At 59.8% G+C, this 19,697-nt stretch overlaps 1 protein-coding gene across 1 annotated transcript in view; it reads left to right on the forward strand.

Annotated features, from left to right (window-relative positions):
• The window catches only part of PTPRU (protein tyrosine phosphatase receptor type U), a 76,503-nt gene that overhangs the window by 36,126 nt on the left and 20,680 nt on the right, over positions 1–19,697 (forward strand). Inside the window, exons 9-22 of the mRNA XM_075173876.1 lie at positions 698–807; positions 1,230–1,431; positions 2,230–2,332; positions 2,464–2,737; positions 4,424–4,460; positions 4,979–5,117; positions 8,837–8,994; positions 11,261–11,451; positions 12,685–12,757; positions 13,755–13,831; positions 16,966–17,002; positions 17,345–17,442; positions 17,538–17,654; positions 18,948–19,102. Of these exons, the coding sequence (XP_075029977.1) occupies positions 698–807; positions 1,230–1,431; positions 2,230–2,332; positions 2,464–2,737; positions 4,424–4,460; positions 4,979–5,117; positions 8,837–8,994; positions 11,261–11,451; positions 12,685–12,757; positions 13,755–13,831; positions 16,966–17,002; positions 17,345–17,442; positions 17,538–17,654; positions 18,948–19,102 (1,771 nt within the window). The remainder of the gene's footprint in view (positions 1–697; positions 808–1,229; positions 1,432–2,229; positions 2,333–2,463; positions 2,738–4,423; positions 4,461–4,978; positions 5,118–8,836; positions 8,995–11,260; positions 11,452–12,684; positions 12,758–13,754; positions 13,832–16,965; positions 17,003–17,344; positions 17,443–17,537; positions 17,655–18,947; positions 19,103–19,697) is intronic.

The following is a 19,697-nucleotide window of genomic DNA, read 5'->3' on the forward strand; positions in this document are numbered from 1 at the left end:
AGGAGAAGAACTGACGTCCCTCTGCAACGAGAGGGTGCGTGGTTTGGGTACTCGAGCCCGCAGCGGAGGATGCTGCTGGTGAATCGAGAGGCTCACTGACCCCCTCGGGTCAAGAAATCCACGGTAAAGAAGCGAGTATTGGTCCCAGTGCTGTCGATCGCTGTTATTGTTTGCGGTTATTACTGGGGTGGTGTTAATTAGAGGGGAAGGCTGGGGCACGCCAAGCCCACCTGCAGATGAGGATGTTATTGCTCGCCGGGGCAGAGCCAGCCCCGTCTCCCGAGGATGCTGGTGGCTCCGGGGGGGTTGGGTTGTGTGGGAAAAGGGAATTTTTTTTTTTTTCTTTCCTCGCACTGATGAACTCGGGCGAGCGCTGACGGTGATGCTGTTTTGCTGTCGGAAACTGGGTGCGATGCCAGCGATGGGGGGGTTTGTGGTGTGGTGTGGGAGACCTCCTTGCCCGTGGCGAAGGGTCACCAGTGGGCCTAGGAGCATCATTGCCCTGGGGAGCATCACCCTGGGGAGCCACCAGCCCCGTCTGGTGGCACGTGCTGGAGCTGGGTGACGTGGCAGAGGGGACACGGTGGCTCGGTCACAAGGGAGAGCTGCCGCAGCCACCTGGAGGGGTTTCCCGGAGGATTTCTCCTTCCAGCCTGGTTTCTTGCTGCATCCGAGCACGTCCCCTTTCCTTCCCCAGTGCCTGGCGGCATCGCCTCGGAGTCCCTCACCTTCACCCCGCTGGAGGACATGATATTTCTGAAGTGGGAGGAACCGGTGGAGCCCAACGGCCTCATCACGCAGTACGAGGTACGTCCTGGCCGGCTGCGGCACCCGCGGGGGACCCACGGGGACACGGGAGGGTCCCGTCGGGGGGGATGCAGTGGGGCGGGATCTGGGGCAACCACCGCTTTTGGTCACAGGGATTAGGGGTGGCTGCGGTGTTACTGCTGCCCCCGAGCCCTTCATTTGGAGCATGGGTCCAGCCTGCGTTCATCCTCCTGCTAGCAGGGTCTGTCCCTCTGGGGAGTCCTGCTTTCGGGGTCACCGGTGTTATCCAGCAAGGGCTTTTCTGATGAACCTCTGCTTTTGATTTACCCCAAAAAGCGTCTGTCTCCCAGGCTGCCCCTATGACAATCCCCTCCTCTGAATCTATCCCTTTAACCCCTTCTCCGCCCGGATCCGGGGTCTCTCCCGTCTCCCACTGGTGATGCTCTGCCCTGTCCCTACAGATCAGCTACCAGAGCATCGAGTCCTCCGACCCGGCGGTCAACGTGCCCGGCCCGCGACGCACCGTCTCCAAACTACGCAACGAGACCTACCACGTCTTCTCCAACCTCCACCCCGGCACCACCTACCTCTTCTCGGTCCGGGCCCGCACCGGCAAGGGCTTTGGCCAGACGGCGCTCACCGAGATCACCACCAACATCTCCGGTAGGTTCCCTTAGGCTCCACACCTGGTGCCAGGGCTTCTCCTCCGCACGGCCTCCGGTGCGCTCCCGTGGATTTTGGTGCCTGGTGATGGATGCTCTTGGTGGTGGCAGCCGTGCCGTGGGCTGAGTGTGGGGTCTCTGGTGGGGGAGTCCGGCCAGCCCGGTGCTGTCTGAGCTATCAGCGTGCAAGTGGGGGATTAATTGGGCTTCACTGATAAACCTTGGACTACTTGGGGCTCTTGGCTCACGTCTGTGGCCTCGCTATTAACTGCAGCAAATGAGCTGAGATGAGCCCTAATTGCACCGGAATTGCAAAGCGGCATGAGCTGGACCCCGGCGGCTGCTGGTGACAGCTTGGGGACCGCAGGGCTGTGCCGGGCATGAGGGGGATCCCCCACCTCGGTCTGGGGGTGCTGCTGGGCGGGTTTGGGCGTGCTTCTGCCCTGGGTGGGTTGCTCGCGCTGTGCCGGCGGTGCGGTCCCTGGGGTGCATCTCCAGGCTGGAGCGTTCGGGTCCTGACGAGGTCGGATCCTGCTCCCGTCTCCTCCCCTTGGCCAGACCGGCATTGATCACCCCCCCTAAGCTCACACCCATGTGTCCTCTCCCAACTGCGACGTTTACTCGAGACCTGGCGGGGTCTTCTTTCTTTGTAATAATCCACATTACACCGTTTGGTGATGCCTTGCCCTGGGCCAGGCTGCTTATGCCTCAGTTTCCCCCCTGAGCTTCGGTGCAGCCCCGAGCGCATCCCTGGGGACCAGGACTCACCCCTGCCCGCTCTCCCCTGCTCCCTTTGCAGCTCCCACCTTCGACTACGGGGACATGCCGTCACCGCTGGGCGAGTCGGAGAGCACCATCACGGTGCTGCTGCGGCCGGCGCAGGGCAGAGGGGCTCCCATCAGGTAGGTTGGGGCTGCACGAGGCCGAGACCCCCACAAACAGGGTGGCACGGCATGGACGGCGGGGTCGAGCACCAAGGGAAGGGCAGGACCATCCTTTTTCACGAAGCTAACCTGCGCCTGGCCCTCACCAGCGCCTACCAGGTCATCGTAGAAGAAGACCGGCCCAAGAAGCTCAAGCGGGAGCTGGGTGGGCAGGAGTGCTTCCCGGTGCCGCTCACCTTCGATGACGCCGTGTCCCGCGGCTCCGTACACTACTTTGGGGCTGAGCTGCCCGCCAGCAGCCTCACCGAAGCCAAACCCTTCACCGTGGGGGACAACCAGACCTACAGCGGCTACTGGAACCCGCCGCTGGAGCCCAAGAAGGCGTACCTCATCTACTTCCAAGCCATGAGCAACCTCAAAGGGGTGAGTAGCCGTGGGACCCCTCTCCATCCAGTTGGGTTGTCTGGGGTCCCGGTTGGACCAGGCAGGAGCCCGTCTGGGGGGGTGGTCAGAAAAAATGGGACTTTTTTTAGATCCCCCTCCCTTGGGCCCCACGCTCTGGGCTCACCCCCGGTGTCCTGCCCGGGGGGGAGCTGGTGCTCCGGGCCACCCTTACGGCACGTTGGGATCATGGGTGGGTGTCCCCCTTCCTCCTGGCACCCCCGGGCTGTGCCTGTCCCCCTCCCAGTGCCAGTACCGGGGGTGATGGAGCTCAGCCTCCGCCACCCACCGCGGTACCGGCCGGGACCCCAACCAGCGCCGGCGTGGGGGAGACCACCACCCTGGGGTGGAAAAAGACCATTTGGGCAGCAAGAACCTCGTGTGTGGCACTGGGACCCGCTGCGGACGCAGCGGCTGCTGCAGAGAGCTCCTGGGAAGCTGCCGGGTTCCCGGGCTGCCCTCTCCCTGCCTGCTGCTGCCTGTTCTCTCGGCGAAGCCGTAACAGCAGCCCCCGCGTCCCCCCGGCCTGATTTCCTCCAAGGGACCACTGGGACCCCCTGGAGACCCTTCTTGGCTTCACCTGCTCCGGCGGCTCCCATCCCAGCCTGGGAGAGGCTGAGCTGTGAAAGCGAAGCAGCAGGACCACGACAGCATCTTCATCCTCCTCGGCTCCATCTAACCGGAAAGGTGCCGGTTTTTGAATCCTTTCCTCAGCTCCGGGATCGTTCACACCTCGCTGGGTTGTAATTAGAGCCGAGACGGACGAGGAGGATCTTGGCTCTGGCTCGCTTGGGCACTGCTGGATAATAACTGGTGGCTGACACTGTTTTATAGCCTTCCTGCTGGGAGGCAATGGATTTGTCCCGGCTGCTGTCAGACGTTGTGAAAAAGCTGGATCCCAGCTTGGGTTTTTTTGTGGTTTTTGTGCCAAATGGAGCAAGAAGCAGGAGAAACAAGAGCTGGAGACCGCAGGGAGAGCGGTGCCGGAGCCGGCCCTGCCCCAGGCGTGCTGCACGGGCAGGTCGTGGCATCTCGGTCCGAGGGTGGATGGAGCAGCGTTGCCAGCACTGGTGTCCCAGTGGAGGATGCTCGGGGAAGAAGACAGTTCTGCCGAAATGGTGCTTTTTATTTTGCAACAGAAGTTGGATATATGGAAAGATGGAATATTTTAGCTGAACCCATCTCTAAAAATGCAAATGCTAAAAGCGTTGGAGACCTGAGCTGGAAGCCCTCACGGCAACCTTGACAGCACGCACAGAGCACTGGGGCTGGGGCTTGAAAACTTTGATTGATAAAAAGTCCCCGTGAAGCTCTGAACGATGACCTGGGAGTGTTTCAGCTGTAGCTGCTGACGCGCTGGTGACCTGCAGCTCGGCTGGGTCTGCTGGGTCCCTCCTTCGATGATCGTGAGCTTTGCCGTCCCCTCTGTGCCAGGAGCGATGGCCTCGGCTAAACCTGGGGATGCAGGTTTAGGGGACGCTGGGGACAGACCATCCAGCAGCATCTCTTGGGGTGCGTGTCCCCAGCACAAACCACCTGCAAACTCCTTCGCTTTGGGGGTCAAAGCACCAACAGCCCAGCTTTGCCGTCCGCCCAGCCTCGCTCAGAGCGGGAGCAGAGCAGCCGGGGTGCTCATCCCACACTCACCCCCCTTTTTTTCCTCCGTAGGAAACCCGGCTGAACTGCGTCCGGATCGCCCGCAAAGGTGAGCCCTCCCTTTCCCAGCCGACGTGATCCCACCGAGGCTGCGGACCCGAACCTGCGGCTGCTCCGGCGCGCGGGGCCGTGCCAGCGGGTGTCGTTACCGGCGCTGGCGGCGGTCGGGGTGCGCGCGGTGGTTTATTCCAGTCCCATCCCGCGCTCTTGTTTCCCACTTTCTTTGGTATCTGGGTTTTTCCCTTGGTTGAGTTTTTCCTCTTAATGCCGTTATCACGGTTGCGGTGGGAGGTGGTGCTGGATGCCGAATCCGGGGATGGAAAAGCTTACATTGGTGATGAAAGGTGGCACAAAGGGACCGTCTCACCCCATGGGAACTGAGAGAGGGACTCGCCCACGGTCACGGCGTGGCACTGCAGAGCCCCAGAACCTCTCGATGGAATAAACCACGTGCAAGGAGCAATGTGCATCCCATGGGACAAATCCCAACGTTTTCCCATCTGATGTTGCCAACCCCCCCCTGGAGCTGAGCGTTGACCCCTCCTGCCTGTCCTTGTCCCCTGGCAGCTGCCTGCAAAGAGAGCAAACGTCCCCTGGAGGTGTCACAGCACTCGGAGGAGATGGGCTTGATCCTGGGGATCTGTGCTGGAGGGCTCATCGTCCTGATTATCCTCCTGGGAGCCATCATCGTCGTCATTCGGAAAGGGTAAGGAGACCCGGTGTGGCGGCTGGTGCCTCCATCCGTCCCCTCCTCCTAGCTCAGCCCTTCTCCACCATCCCAGCACTAACTGGGAGTTACTGGTGGTGATACTGCCGTGCTGGGCAGACTCCAAACCCTCTTTTGAGCTGTGCCTCCATGCGCTTGTGCATCCCGCCGGGCACAGTGCCCTCCTTGCTCTGGGACACCGGCCATGGCAGGAGGCACTGGGGACACTGGGGACCAAGGAGCAAAGTCCTGGGAATGTCCCTTTGCCCTCGGGGCTCTGCAGTTTTGTCCGCTGTCCCTCTCCCCTGTATTTTTCAGTCTTTTGCCTCTTTTTCTGCTGCTTCTTGGGTTCGTGCTGCTCTGTTGATTCTGCATCGATGGAAATGCTTCTGGCCAGGATCGGGCTCGGAGGGGCCCTGGGCTGGCGCTGAGCCTGGCTGTCCCTGTCCCACCAGCTCTCCCCTTGCTAACAGCAGCCGGGGGACCCCAGGGTGTGCAGTCTTGCACCCCTCCAGCCTGAAATTACAAAAATCACCTTAATCTGCACTGAGATATTGTCTTTGGGGTTCCCCGCTGCCTTGGCCAGCCCAGGGCTGGATCCGTCCTGGTGAGCGTTGCTGTCTGGGCGCTGGCCCAGGTGCCCCCGGTGCTGGTACCCTGCCGCGGGGTGCGTTGGGGATGGGGCCGTTGCATCAACCCGGTGTTCCCGGAGATGGGGAGGAAGGGAAGGCGTTTTCACTCTCGCCCCTCCGCCGAGCCCCCCCGAGATGGCAGGCGACCGCCCAGCGCTTCCCAGCACCGGGGGGAGCAGAGCCCTGGGGGTGCTGGGTTTTGGGGTGCTGGCCAGACAAAGCCTCCGTCCACAGGTTTTGCCTGGGAAGCGGTGTGGTGTGTCCTGCTGAAGTACCTGGGCAGGCTCTGGCTCTTGTCCTGGGCTCCGGTTCCTCGGGAGCGTTGGGAGGAGCAGCAGACCCCCTTCCTCCGGGGCTGGGGTGCGGGTGCTCGGACCATCCTGCATCCTCCTGGGCTTGCTTTAATGGGGAACCACTGACCTTCCAGTGAAACATCAGCGATCCCTTGCTAAGAGCCTCCAGTTGGCTCAAAATGAGATGTTAAAATTTGGGTGCACGCTGGAGGGGAGGTTTTCCCAGGGGTGATGGTCCCTGGGGACCCCCAAACTGCTTTCCCACCCCCACAGGGGTCCCCGCTCTCTGGGGAGCTGAGCACGGGTGGCATGGATGTGGCCATCACGGCAGGGTGGGAGGGAGGAGGGCGAGGGCTTTTTGGGACACTCATCCCTGGGAGCGCTGGGGATGCGGCCGCTGCTTTTCGCTCGGGTGCAGCGCCCTGGAAAGCGGCTTCTTGCTGCGCGGGGCTCGAGGCGGCGCCGAGCCGGGGGGGCTCTGAAAGCAGGGGAGAAAGGACAGCAATTAAACGCCTTCCCCGTGCAGGGCTCGGGATGATGGGAGGAAAGTACGTTAACAGCCAGGGGGGGAGAGAAAAATAGCAGGGCACAACCTCAGCCCGTGTAAATCTGCAGATCTCTTTATGGCTTCGTTCTCCCTTAAATGTTTCTTGCTGATTTACGCCAGCTGGAAAAGCAAAGCTTGTAGCATCCCTGCACACTGCGAGGGGTGCAGGACTGGCTCCTGGCTCCCCACCGCCGTTGCTCTGGGACGATGTCTCTGCGTACGGCATCGGATCTGTCCCGGATGGAGCAAATTCCGGCGGGGCTGATGTGTTTTTGGGATTGATGCTGTTGGGACGCGGGTAGGAAGCCGTGAGTGCGGCTGCTGCATTCCCATTGCCCGTGCTGCGGAGCGGGAGGAGGAGGAGGAGCAGCTTTGCTTCGGCACCCCAGGGTGAACCTGTTGAAGGACAAACCAGAGCCACAAATCAGACCCGGTGCCGAGGGCTCTGAATTCGGGGCTGTTGGGAAGCTGGGATGAGCCCATAAATCTCCTCTGGAGCGTTTTGCTGTGGGGAAAACACTGACGTGGTGGAATGGAAATGCGCCCCCAGAATACGCTCGCCCCTAATAAATGGTGCACTGGAAACACGGCGTCCTGACCCCATCTCCCCCGCTGGGGTTGCCTGGCCCCTAACCGGCTCCCCGGGGAATGCCCTACATTTTGGACACGTTTGCTGTTCAGTTTTCAAAATCGTGGAATAACCCTTCAAACAAGGGTGCTACGGACACCCCACCGCCGGCGCGGGGACCGTGGTCACCCTGCGAGCTAGTGCTTGGCCTCTGCCATCGGGACGCCGGCTCCTGCCCGGAGTAAATAACCTACGGATGCAAAAGGGGAGCCAGGTTTCTTTATGGTGCATTTAATTTTCCGGTAGCCGAGTTGCCCCGTAACCCCCCTTCCCTATGCCGGAGAAAAGCTGCTTATGCAATTTCTGCTGTTCTCTTTGTTTGCATGCTTGCCAGGAGGAACTACTATTCTTATTCCTATTACCCGTAAGTAATTGTCGGTCTCTCCCCTTCCCCCTCCCTCCCCGCCACCCTCTTGCCCTGCTGCTCCAACAAGTCCTTTTCTCTGCCGAGGACATTTTAAGGGCCTCTTTGGTTTGGGGAAAATAACGCCACCGAGCTCGTTACAGACCGAAGGCAGCGTAAAAGGGGAGGGTCAGCGACTCCGGGTGGAATTCTGGATTTTGGCAGCGTCCTGCGGTGCCCCGGCCCCCCCAGGATGCTGATGTGGGCTCAGATCTCCTGTTCATCCTTCTCCTGGTTTAATCCCTGCTCTGGCTTCTTGGGACCCTGAGGCTGCCTCTCAAAAACACTCAATCGGTTTTCTTCTGAAATGTCTCGGATTTGGGGTGGGAGGTTCTGTCCCAGTGAGAGCTCCTGGGCTTTTCCAGCATCTTCGTTAGGCGCCTAATGGGACCTCGCATGGTGGAGAAACACCTCCCCAGTGGGTGCTGAGCATGTGTGCAGTCAGGGGGTCCAGCCTGATCCGTGGGGGATGGATTTGGCCCCCCGGCATGGTTTTAGAATCATAGAATGGTTTGGGTTGGAAGGGACCTTTAAAGGTCATCTAGTCCAACCCCCCTGCCGTGGGCAGGGACATCTCCAACCAGATCAGGGTGCTCAGAGCCCTGTCCAACCTGACCTTGAATGTGTCCAGGGATGGGGCATCGACCACCTCTCTGGGCAACCTGGGCCAGTGTCTCACCACCCTCGTTGTAAAAAATCCTCATGGCAGAGTCGTTCCATCCCCCTGATCATTTTTGTGGCCTCCTCTGGACCCGCTCCAACAGGTCCATGTCTGTCTTCTGCTTCTTGCGCTCGTACCGTGCAGCGCAGCGATGCACGTGGCGTGTTGGGTGTTGCAGCGAGGTGGCGTGGGGCGATGGGTGGGTGATGCCTGGAGAAACGGAGCTGGAGGAGAGCTGGGGCTCTGCCACGCCAGCCGGCCGAGGAGAGCCTTTGCTTGCCCAAGGAGCGCTCCCGGCTTCTGGGGAGGGGACAGGAGGGGACATCGAGGATGAGCAGCCGGAGTTGCGGCAGCCAGCGAGGGATGATCCACGTGGGGCTGCAACTGGCTTGGGGCACCAGAAAACCAAAGCATGATGCCCGCTGGTGGAAATAATCCATCCTGCTCCCCGAAATAATCCAAGCCCGGTAGCTTTGGGTGGATCTTGCCGCGCTGTCGGGTCAGCCGCGCTTACGTGCGCTTCTTCCCCCTCCTCACCTTTGCATCCCCCTGCAGAAAACCTGTCAACATGACCAAAACGACCATTAACTACCGCCACGAGAAGACGCACATGATGAGTGCCATCGACAGGAGCTTCACCGACCAGAGCACGCTGCAGGAGGACGAGCGCCTGGGGCTCTCCTTCATGGACACCCACAACTACGGCAACCGGGGTAAGGACGGGGCAGCAGCATCCCCCCTGCTCCCATCCAGCTGCAACAAGGGTCCCTGATAATCCCTAAATATCCCAGAAACAGCTGAAATATTTATCCAAGGCTCGGTAGCGGGTATTGCATCTATTTTAGCTTGATGTGTGTGGCACGTTGCAGGCTTTTCCATGCCCCGTGTAAACCTCCAAGGGCATCGATCTAATCTGTGTCTGTAGCAGCTTTTATTACCACCCAGGTTTTGCTGAAGGAAAAACACTCGTGGGCAGCTTGAGGTGGGTCCCTGCATCTCGACCTCTCGAAGCGGAGATCTGAGCTGGTGGCTGGGAGGGTTTGAGGCCATTTCTGGGCTCAAACGCTGGCTGCAGCCCCCTGAAGCTGGGTGAACCCCAACACTTTGGCATACGCTGAGGTTGAAAGCTTTGCACCAGCTTTCGCCCGTGGCTTTGCTCCACGGTGTTCTGCACAGCCCTGGGCTTCGAAGGGTTAAAAAGCCACCACGTTCACATCAGAGGGAGACTGATAATTTAACACCCACTGGAGTATGCATCTCGGTGCTGATTTAGTTGTAAAATAACTCGTTGGATGCCCCAGTTCCAACCATATGCTAATAACATCTGTTACAGTAACTTCAAGATGCTGCTTACCCACAGCTCGTCTCCGCTGGCTGCGGGATTAAAACGCTTCCCGGCATTGTCTCGCAGATAATAGAAGCCCAGAGGGCAAACTTTTCCTTCTCTTAATACATCTAGCTAGGTGTAGTATTTTTTGGTTACTGTCCTCGAACCGCTCAAAGGCTGGTGGGTCGCTGAGGGGCTGAGCTGGGGCTGCTGGTCCTCGGTTTCTATTGGGAAGGGGGCTGAGGGGTTGGATCCTGCTCCCACCCGCTTGCTTGCTCTGCTGCTGGCTGCTCTTCATCCCTCTGCTTGGTAGAGGAGGAGATGTGGAGAGCTTGGGCTCTCTGCCGCAGCTGGGGACAGCCTTCACTGCGACCGCCCCCTGCCTATAAGCATCGTTAATTAACGAAGGTAAATGAACGGGCTGCTCCGTGACCGGCTGGGGGCTGATCCCCCCCATGCCTCAGTTTCCTTGCATTTACACAAAGTCACTAATTCTTCTCATGGAATCCCAAGCGGGTCCTCTGTGGCTGCGCGGAGCTGTCGGCACCTTGCAAACACCTGCAATTAATCTGTGATGAAACCCCGCGGGCGGTGCGGCCGTCAGCCGTGCCACGGGGCGCAGCGTGGCCCTCCCGCGCCCTCCCGGTGGGTCAGCCCCGCGTGGGCAGCCTGCAAGGGAGGTGTTTCTGGTGGCAAAGGTTGGAGCATCGTCTCCTTGCAGGCTGTGACGCCTGATGGAGACCCTGCTCTGCGCGTGTGCTGCACCCACGTTGCACCCATGTTGCACCCACGTTGCACGGGCAGCCGGGAGGTGCAGGCAGGGGGTGAGGTTCGAGTAGACCAAAAAAAAACAAGCCTGGGAATTCTGTTAGCGAGCCAGCAAGGGTGGTTTTTAGAAGTGTTGTTAGGGGAAACCACATCCAGGATGCACCGTCTTGCAAAGCTGCTTCCCAGCAGCCTGTGGACGGTGTTCCAGGCTGGGGGCTGCGGGATCCGTGCCTGCCCGCCGCAGGATCCGTGCTTGCCGCATCTCTTGGCAGCAGCGGAGAGCATTGGGTTTTGTGCAAAGCCAGATTTCAGGATCCGGTGTGGGACCTTGCCCTGACAAACGCCGGCGAGGTCTTAGTCTGGCTCTGCTGGTAATTACACGGCAAAGGCACAAACCAGGTAAACACTGCATAAACTCCCCCATTACACAGCAGCGAGCTCCATTTGTGTCAGTGCTAGGAATAAGGTGCCGGTATCCAGCAGCGAGGAAAATGAACTGGAGACTTTGGCAAGTCAGGACTTCGTGTAATATTTGGGCACGTAGCTCTTACTCATCTGGATGGGAGTTAATTGCTCCAATCGATGGGAAATAAGCTTATTAACCCCGTTAAGGTCTTGCCCACTGATTTCTAAGACATCTGCTGTGGTCCTAAGAGGCTCTAATGGGCGTTTTTGGCTTTGTGGGGTAGGAAGAGCTGCAGAGAGCATGGCGGGGGCTGGACCACTTGTGGCCCCCGGAGAGAAACCGGCTGCAGCACCAGCATCTCCCGGGGATGTTCCCAGGTGCCCTCTTGTCCCTCCTCTGTGGGTGCGAGGAGGTGATGGGGATGCGGTCCAAGGCTTTGCTCCCCTGACGGCCCCTGGTTCTCCCTCCCCTTCTGCAGGCGACCAGCGCAGCAGCGTGGTCAACGAGTCCAGCAGCTTGCTGGGGGGCTCCCCCCGCCGCCAGTGCGGCCGCAAAGGGTCCCCGTATCACACTGGGCAGCTCCATCCCGCCGTGCGGGTGGCAGATCTCCTCCAGCATATCAACCAGATGAAGACGGCAGAAGGCTACGGCTTCAAGCAGGAGTACGAGGTGAGAACATCTTGATGAGAGCATCTTGTGTGGGTGTATCGGGGAGGTAGGATGGACAAGGTGGCACGGGCAGGATCTGTGTGGAAGGAGAAGATGCTCCAGACCTGGAGCTGCAGTGCTCTGGACAGCAGGAGCCGGAGCTCACAGCTCTCTGGACAGGCATCATCAGCACGTGGGGTGTCCCTGGGTCTGGATCAAATCTGTGGTCCTGGCAGCTCCGGATTTAATTGTCAGCTTGAAGAGGTCCCTGAGATGAGCCAAACCAGCTCTGCCAGCCAGCCTGCACCTCTCCTGTCCGCAGTGCGTCATCCCGTCTCTTCTGCAAGGGCCGGGGATGCTTCTCCCTTTCTCAGGTCCTCCTGGGCACCACGATGTCATGTTCTTCTGCTCTCCAACACTTGTCCTCCGACAAGCATGGCCGTAGCCTAAGGACAAGCAAATCCTCTACAATCTGGCAGCTCCCGAGACCGTGAAGACCCCAGGGAGAGGACACGGGAGAGGGTGATCCCAGAGGGAGGGGAATCCCTCCCAAGGGTCGTTGGCCGCATCGTGCCCATCCCACCTCGTTGGGCCGGAGCGCTTGTAACGGAGCGCGTTATTCCGCGCGTCTCTGCCGCAGCGCGCCCAGCAGGGTTGATTTCCTGACTCCTTGGTGTCCCACAGGTCTGGCGATTGAAATTTCTCAGTGAAATTACTATTTAATGCTCAGTTGTTTCAAGTGCAGGAGCTTCCCCCCCCCCCCCCCCCCCCTTCATATATTGGACAAACCAGGACTTGCTATAATCATTAGTGCTCCTTGAAAAGCTGCTGTATGTTCTTGGAACTAGTCATTTGAAAGCACTCAGATATTATGGGAGGGGAGAAAACATGTAATTTCCTTCCACTTTTCCTCCTCTTACGCCAATCTCTGAACGTTACTGTTATTACACACAAACCTATTCTGTGCTGGGGAGAGAAAGGGGCTGGGGAGATTTAGGAAAAAAAAACCCACAACCAACCCTAGAAAAAAAAAAACCAGGCAGTATATAATTCGCTGGAAAATGGGGCATTTTGTGTATGCAGCAGAAGCGCGTCGCTGGCGGAGCGTGCTGTGGAGGTGGAGCTGGGGCTGCGGGACCTGGCTGCTGGGGTGGAGGGACCACCCTGTCTGCCCGGCTCCCCGGGAAGGTTGTGGGGCTGGGGGGGACCCCAGAGTCCTGCCCGCGGTTCGTGACAGCCATCCCTTCCTTACAGAGTTTCTTTGAAGGCTGGGATGCTTCGAAGAAGAAAGACAAGACCAAAGGGAGACAGGATCATGTGTCGACATGTGAGTGCCTTTAGCAAAGGCTTAGACACCCTGAACATCTTGAAAAACTTTCTGAAGGGCTTTGGGGGCTTTTTTGGTAGGTGAGTGGTCCATGGCGAGGAATAAACTGGTGGGGTTTGGTTGGTCAAGGGCAGCAGAAGGGTCCTTGCTCAGTGCAGGGTTCCCAGCCTGAGAGGTCTTGTTGGGCATCGGACACTGGAGCAAATAGGAGGGCTGGAGCTGGATAACTCTTGAGGGTGGGACATCTTGGGGTGATGGTAACATCACCATGGTATTCTGGGGGGTGCTGGAAGGCCCCAGATAACCGGGGGTGTGTTTTCTTGTATGGATTTAGGAGAAACTGCAGCCAAGCCCCAGGGGGCTTCTAGTGTGGACATGCAGGATGAGACAAAGGGGTTAAAGGATGAGTTTTAGGACAGAAGATTGGGGAAGGGCTTGACCCCCTAGGAGAGAGGATGCTCCACAGCGTGGCACGGCCACCTTGCTCCATGCTGCATCTCCGGTGACGTTCCTGCAGGGATGGAGACACCAAGCCTGGCCCTCCAGGAGCTCTGGTGCTCTCCACCTCCCACGTGCTTTGCTCCACAGCTTCATCCCTTCCACTCCAGCATTGTCCGGGGCCCCTGGGGGACACCCCAGGTTGGGCAGAGCTCTCCGATCACCTGTCAGGGCTCTGGCCATCCTGGTGCTCTGCCGGGGCGGACAGCAGGGTGCTGGAGGGTGGGTGGCCTCTGTCTTTGGCAGGACTGGGCAGAGCTCAGGGAGATACCGCGCTGAAAGCCTCTCCCCCGTGTCCCTGCTGGTCTAAGCCACCATCTTTGGAAAGACCTCCACCAGCTTGTATTTATTGCCGCTGAATACAACCCACCTGCCTGCGTTTTGCAGATTCCTGGTGCAAAACGATTGCAAGGGGTGCCCTGGGACCCGGCGGGGTGACGTGCCGTCCCCATGCTTATCCCACTGGGTGCTGATGGTCCCTTTTCCCCTTGCTCTCCAGACGACCGTCACCGAGTGAAGCTGCACCCGCTGCTGGGCGATCCCAACTCGGACTACATCAACGCCAACTACATCGATGTAAGTGGGGACGCTGCCTTGCTCCGTGGGGGGTCTGGGCTGGGACAGGAGCTTCCCGTGGACCCCGTGGACTGTCAGGGTCTGTCCAGCAGCGTTTGGAGGAGCTTAGCCCAGGATGGGCTGATCTGTGCATCCCTGAGACACGCTATGAAAATCCTGCCTGATTTATTTATGTTCATCAGCAATTTTTGCTCGCTGCGTCTCTCCCTTCTCTGCTCGTCTCTATCCCTCCTTTCTCCTTCCCTCTCTCCTCCCCTTTTCCATCCTCTCCTCTCCCCTCGCCTGCTCTTGTGGCCATGGATCTTCCTCCTCCCTGGGTGGAGGATGCAGAGGTTGAGTGGCCCAGGGACCAGCTGGGGGCTCACACTGGGGTACCCCCCTGTGGTGGGTTGACCCTGGCTGGACGCCGGGTGCCCACCAAAGCCGCTCTGTCGCTCCCCTCCTCAGCTGGACAGGGGAGAGAAAATACAACGGAAGGCTCCTGGGTTGAGATAAGGACAGGGAGGGGTCATTCACCAATTACCGTCACGGGCAAAGCAGACTCGACTTGGGGAAATTAGTGTAATTTATTACCAATCAAATCAGAGTAGGGTAATGAGAAATAAAAACTAAACCTTAAAACACCTCCGCCCCCCCTCCTTCTTCCTGGGCTTAACTTTACTCCCAAATTCTCTCCCTCCTCCCCGCCAGCGGCGCAGGGGGACGGGGAACGGGGGTTGCGGTCAGTCCATCACACGGTGTCTCTGCTGCTCCTTCCTCCTCAGGGGGAGGACCCCTCACACTCCTCCCCTGCTCCAGCGTGGGTCCTTCCTACGGGAGAGAGCCCTCCACGAACTGCTCCAGCGTGGGTCCTTCCCACGGGAGAGAGCCCTCCACGGACTGCTCCAACGTGGGTCCTTCCCACGGATGCAGTCCTTCGGGAACAGACTGCTCCAGCGTGGGTCCTTCCCACGGATGCAGTCCTTCGGGAACAGACTGCTCCAGCGTGGGTCCCTTCCACGGGTGCAGTCCTTCGGGAACGGACTGCTCCAGCGTGGGTCCCTTCCACGGGCTGCAGTTCTTCACGCGCTGCTCCAGCGTGGGTCCCTTCCATGGGTGCAGTCCTTCGGGAACGCACTGCTCCAGCGTGGGACCCCCGTGGGGCACAAATCCTGCCAGCAAACCTGCTCCAGCCTGGGCTCCATTCCCCACGGGCCACAGCTCCTGCCAGGAGCCGGCTCCAGACTGGCCTTCCCATGGGATCACAGCCTCCTTTGGGCATCTCCCTGCTCCAGCGTGGGGTCCTCCACAGGCTGCAGGTGGATATCTGCTCCACCGTGGACCTCCACAGGCTGCAGGTGCATATCTGCTCCACCGTGGACCTCCACGGGCTGCAGGTGCATATCTGCTCCACTGTGGACCTCCACGGGCTGCGGGTGGATATCTGCTCCACTGTGGACCTCCACGGGCTGCAGGTGCATATCTGCTCCACTGTGGACCTCCACGGGCTGCAGGGGGACAGCCTGCCTCACCACGGTCTTCATCACGGGCTGCAGGGGGATCTCTGCTCCGGCGCCTGGAGCACCTCCTCCCCTCCTTCTCCACTGACCTTGGGGCTGCAGGGCTGTTTCCCTCACATGTTCTCTCTCTCCCGCTGCTGTTCCACAGCAGTTTTTTTCCCATCTTAACTCTTATCCCAGAGGCGCTACCACCGTCGCTGATGGGCTCGGCCTTGGCCAGCAGCGGGTCCGTCTTGGAGCCGGCTGGCGTTGGCTCTATCGGACGTGGGGGAAGCTTCCAGCACCTTCTCACAGAAGCCCCCCCCGCAGCCCCCCCGCTACCAGAACCTTGCCACGCAAACCCGATAGACCCCTGATCCTGTCGGTGCATGTGAGTCTGGGCAGAGCTTGGCCCTGGTGTCCCGAGAGCCACATCCCCCAAGAGTGATGTCCCCTGTCACCTCCAGCGATGCCGACACCAGGGGAGCACAGGGCTCGAGCACCTTCTGGAAGCAGCAGCAGCAAATTCCCCTCTTCCCTCCTTTCCAGGGGATGTCATCTGGCAGTGGTGGCCTGATGCCACCGTGACGGGTTCCCTGTCCCCGAGCAGTATCCCCGTGCCTGTCCCCTGTCCCCATGTGTCTTTTCTCCCCCCCGGCTCTCCGGGGCCGGTGCTCTAATCTGTCTCTCGAGCTGTGCCTCACTAATGTCGCTGTCTCTGATCTTTTTCTCTCAAACCTGTGTCCCAACGGGATCATTAAGATTCGGATTAACCGAGAAGTAAGTAGACGGTTCCCCTCTCCTTCTTTCTCTCTGCTCCCATCTCCTCCCAGGCGTCGTACCGGGCAGCGTGGTGTTAAATAGCATCTGGGAGAGGCGGGCTGGGAAAATGTGTGGATCAACTTGGGTATGGTCCAGGGAAGGGGAAAGCGAGGTCTCCGTGGCACGTCCTCCCTGGGGTGATGGAGAGCACGGGCTGTCTGCTCGGAGGAGGGGTTGAATTCAACCCACAAAAATCCCCCATGAAAGGACCTGTGGGGGATGGAGAAGCTGCCATCACCTCCACGCACGCGACGTGGTTGAACTCTGCTGGACCCGTGGCCAAGGTGTGGGACACCAGGTCTCCGGTCACTTTGGCAGTGGCCTCGCTGGGATGTGCTCTTTGGGCTGGCACGTCCCTGTTAAGAGTTGGGAATGGTCCCGGTAAGTGGCTGGGATGAAGGAGGGGAGCGGGGCCGTTGCTCGGTGCCCTGTGGCTGCTGCGGGATGGGACACCGTTAACGGGGCTCTCGTGACGGCGTTGCCGTGCTCGGCAGCAATGCCAGCGGCAGAGGAGCCGGGGTCGAGCCGGCAGACCCCGGGATGCTGCTGGGGATTTTGGTGCAGAACAGGGATGAGGATTGGGCGTTACGAGCCTTTCATGGGATGTGGGACGTGCACCCTCCCAGGACAGGGTGCGCCGGGTGCAGGGTGGCTGCTGAGCCTCCTCCTCCTCCTCCTGCGGTGGTGGCTAGCACCGCACCGGTGGCCAGGACCTGGCCCGGCGGACGTGGGGAGTTGCTACCACTTGGGTGACTGGGAAATGTTTTATGGGGCTGTACCCCAGCTCTCGACTGTCCCCCCGACTTGGGATTGACGCCTCTGCTTCTCTTGCAGGGCTACCACAGGTCCAACCACTTCATAGCCACACAAGGTGAGCCGCCTCCTCCCCCTGCCCGCTCGGCCAGCGGTTCAGCAGCTCCTGATTTAGCAGCCGGGTTTTGTCCCTGGTGGGATTGAACCTTGCGTGGGCAAGAAGGGGAGGGAATGGGCCGATTCGGGGCCGAACGGGGCGGTAGCAATGCGGAGCAGCTCCCACCCCTCCTGCCGCCCCACGGCACCGTGTGTTCCTGGGGGAAAAGGGGGCTTAAAATGCTGCGGGGGTGTCGGTGCCGCAGAGGCAGGAGGGGAAACGCGGTGGCATCGCGACGGTGCCGTGGCCGGGCTCCGCTGGCGCTGCCCGTCCATCCCCGATGGCCTTTCCTCCATCCCGCAGGTCCCAAGCAGGAGATGGTGTACGACTTCTGGCGCATGGTGTGGCAGGAGCACTGTTCCAGCATCGTGATGATAACCAAGCTGGTGGAGGTGGGCCGGGTAAGGACCCCATCCCATCCCTCTCCCTCCAGGCTGCGGCTCTGCCAGAAGCCTCCTCCGCAGAGCCAAAACCCCATCCCGTCCTCTCCTTGCAGGTGAAATGCTCCAAGTACTGGCCGGATGATTCCGAGATGTACGGGGACATTAAGATCACCCTGGTGAAGTCAGAGACGTTGGCTGAGTACGCCGTCCGCACCTTCGCTCTCGAGAGGGTACGGTACCGTCCCTGCCAGCCGTGACCTGCCCGACCCTGCCCTCGCAGGCAGAGAGCCGACCACCTTGGGCTTCTTTAACCATCGCTAGATTGGCATTTAGAATCATAGAATCACAGAATCACAGAATCATTAAGGTTGGAAAAGACCTCTAAGATCATGGAGTCCAACCACCAACCCAACCCCCCATGCCCACTACACCATGTCCCCAAGCGCCTCATCTCCACGGCTTTTAAATACCTCCAGGGATGGGGACTCCACCACTTCCCTGGGCAGCCTGTTCCAAGGCCTGACCACTCTTCCAGTAAAGAAATTTCTGCTCATGTCCAATCTAAACCTCCCTTGGCGCAACTTGAGGCCATTTCCTCTCGTCCTATCGCTGTTACTTGGGAGAAGAGACCAACCCCCACCTCGCTACAACCTCCTTTCAGGGGGCTGTAGAGCGCAATGAGGTCTCCCCTCAGCCTCCTCTTCTCCAGGCTGAACACCCCCAGTTCCCTCAGCCGCTCCCCATCAGACTTGTGCTCCAGGCCCTTCACCAGCTTCGTTGCCCTCCTCTGGACACGCTCCAGCACCTCCATGTCCTTCTTGTGGTGAGGGGCCCAGAACTGAACACAGGATTCGAGGTGCGGCCTCACCAGTGCCCAGTACAGGGGCACCATCACCTCCCTGCTCCTGCTGGCCACACCAGTTCTGATGCCAGTACCCTGTTTATTTACCCCAACATGGGGCTTTCACCCCCGGTTGAGGTGCAACCTCTGAGCCCTGGGGATGCTGATAGCTTCTTCCTTTGCCTTTTCCCTGGCTCCGCACCCTCCGCCGGGGCGAGTGGCTCAGCCCCGCTTTGGTTTCGGCAGTGAGCGAGTATTTAATTTCTGTGGGAGCACCGTGTAATTGCAAGAGGGGTGAAGGATGTTTTTTCTCCTCGGGGCTGGAGTGCGGGTTATGTGGCCATTACTCTCCAGCGCGGTACCTGGCGATGGAGCCGGTGCGATTTACCCCTTAATCTACAGGAATGTGAAATTACTGTCTAGTTATAGGGTAGGTAGCAAAGATGCTCGTGGAATTAGACCCGGGGCTGCTGCCGCCTCCTCCTCTTCCTCCTCGGCTGGTTTTTAACCCTCTTGCAGCCAAGGAGGAGGAAGCGGTGGGGCTGTCAAAGCAGCCGACCGCTCTGTGGTCCATCTGGCTGGCTGCTGAGCTGGCAAAATCATGGATTCCCAAGAAAATTAGGTGTTTGGGTGGCTTTGCCCTCCCCCTGCACCCTGACTCCATCTCACCCTTCCCTTGCAGCGGGGCTACTCGGCTCGGCACGAGGTGAAGCAGTTCCACTTCACGTCGTGGCCCGAGCATGGTGTCCCCTACCACGCCACGGGGCTGCTGGCCTTCATCCGCAGGGTGAAGGCATCCACGCCGCCCGACGCCGGCCCCATCGTCATCCACTGCAGGTCTGTGCGTGGCCATGGGGCAGAGCCGGCTGCGGGGGGGCATCTCCCGCCGGGATGGGGTTTGGTGGGGGTCCCCGGGGGGGAGAGCGCTGTGTCTTAGGTGGGTGCTCAGCCTCTGGCTCCAAATGATGCTAAAAGCTCCGAATGATGCCAAAAGCTCCAAATGATGCTAAAATATTCAGCAGGGAAAGATCAAATGTATAAATTGGGTTCATAACAAGGAAAGGCTGAGGCAGGGAAGGCGGCAGGGCTGACGGCGTGAGGTTGGACGTCCCTCTGCGATGGCATCCAGCTGTAAAATGTCACCACTGGGCTGGTGGCCTCAGGGATGGGGGGCTGTGGGTGGTCCAGGGGGGCAAGCAGGGAGCAGCACTTTTTTGGGGGCTGCCCCAGCACCCGTTACTGATGACATAGCTCTGTCCCCATGGGCAAGGGTGGCACGGGGGGGACGGGCAGCTCGACCGCTGCTGATGGTCAGGACGTTGGGTCTGGCCGAAGGGAGAGGCGGGGGGGGACAGCAGGACAGCCCCGTTCCCAGGGTTACCCACAGGGCTGTCCCCGCGGGGCTCAGCCACCGGGACACCGGAGCTGGGAG

The sequence above is a fragment of the Calonectris borealis genome, chromosome 25, assembly GCF_964195595.1.
Source record: "Calonectris borealis chromosome 25, bCalBor7.hap1.2, whole genome shotgun sequence".
Classification (NCBI taxonomy): Eukaryota; Metazoa; Chordata; class Aves; order Procellariiformes; family Procellariidae; genus Calonectris; species Calonectris borealis.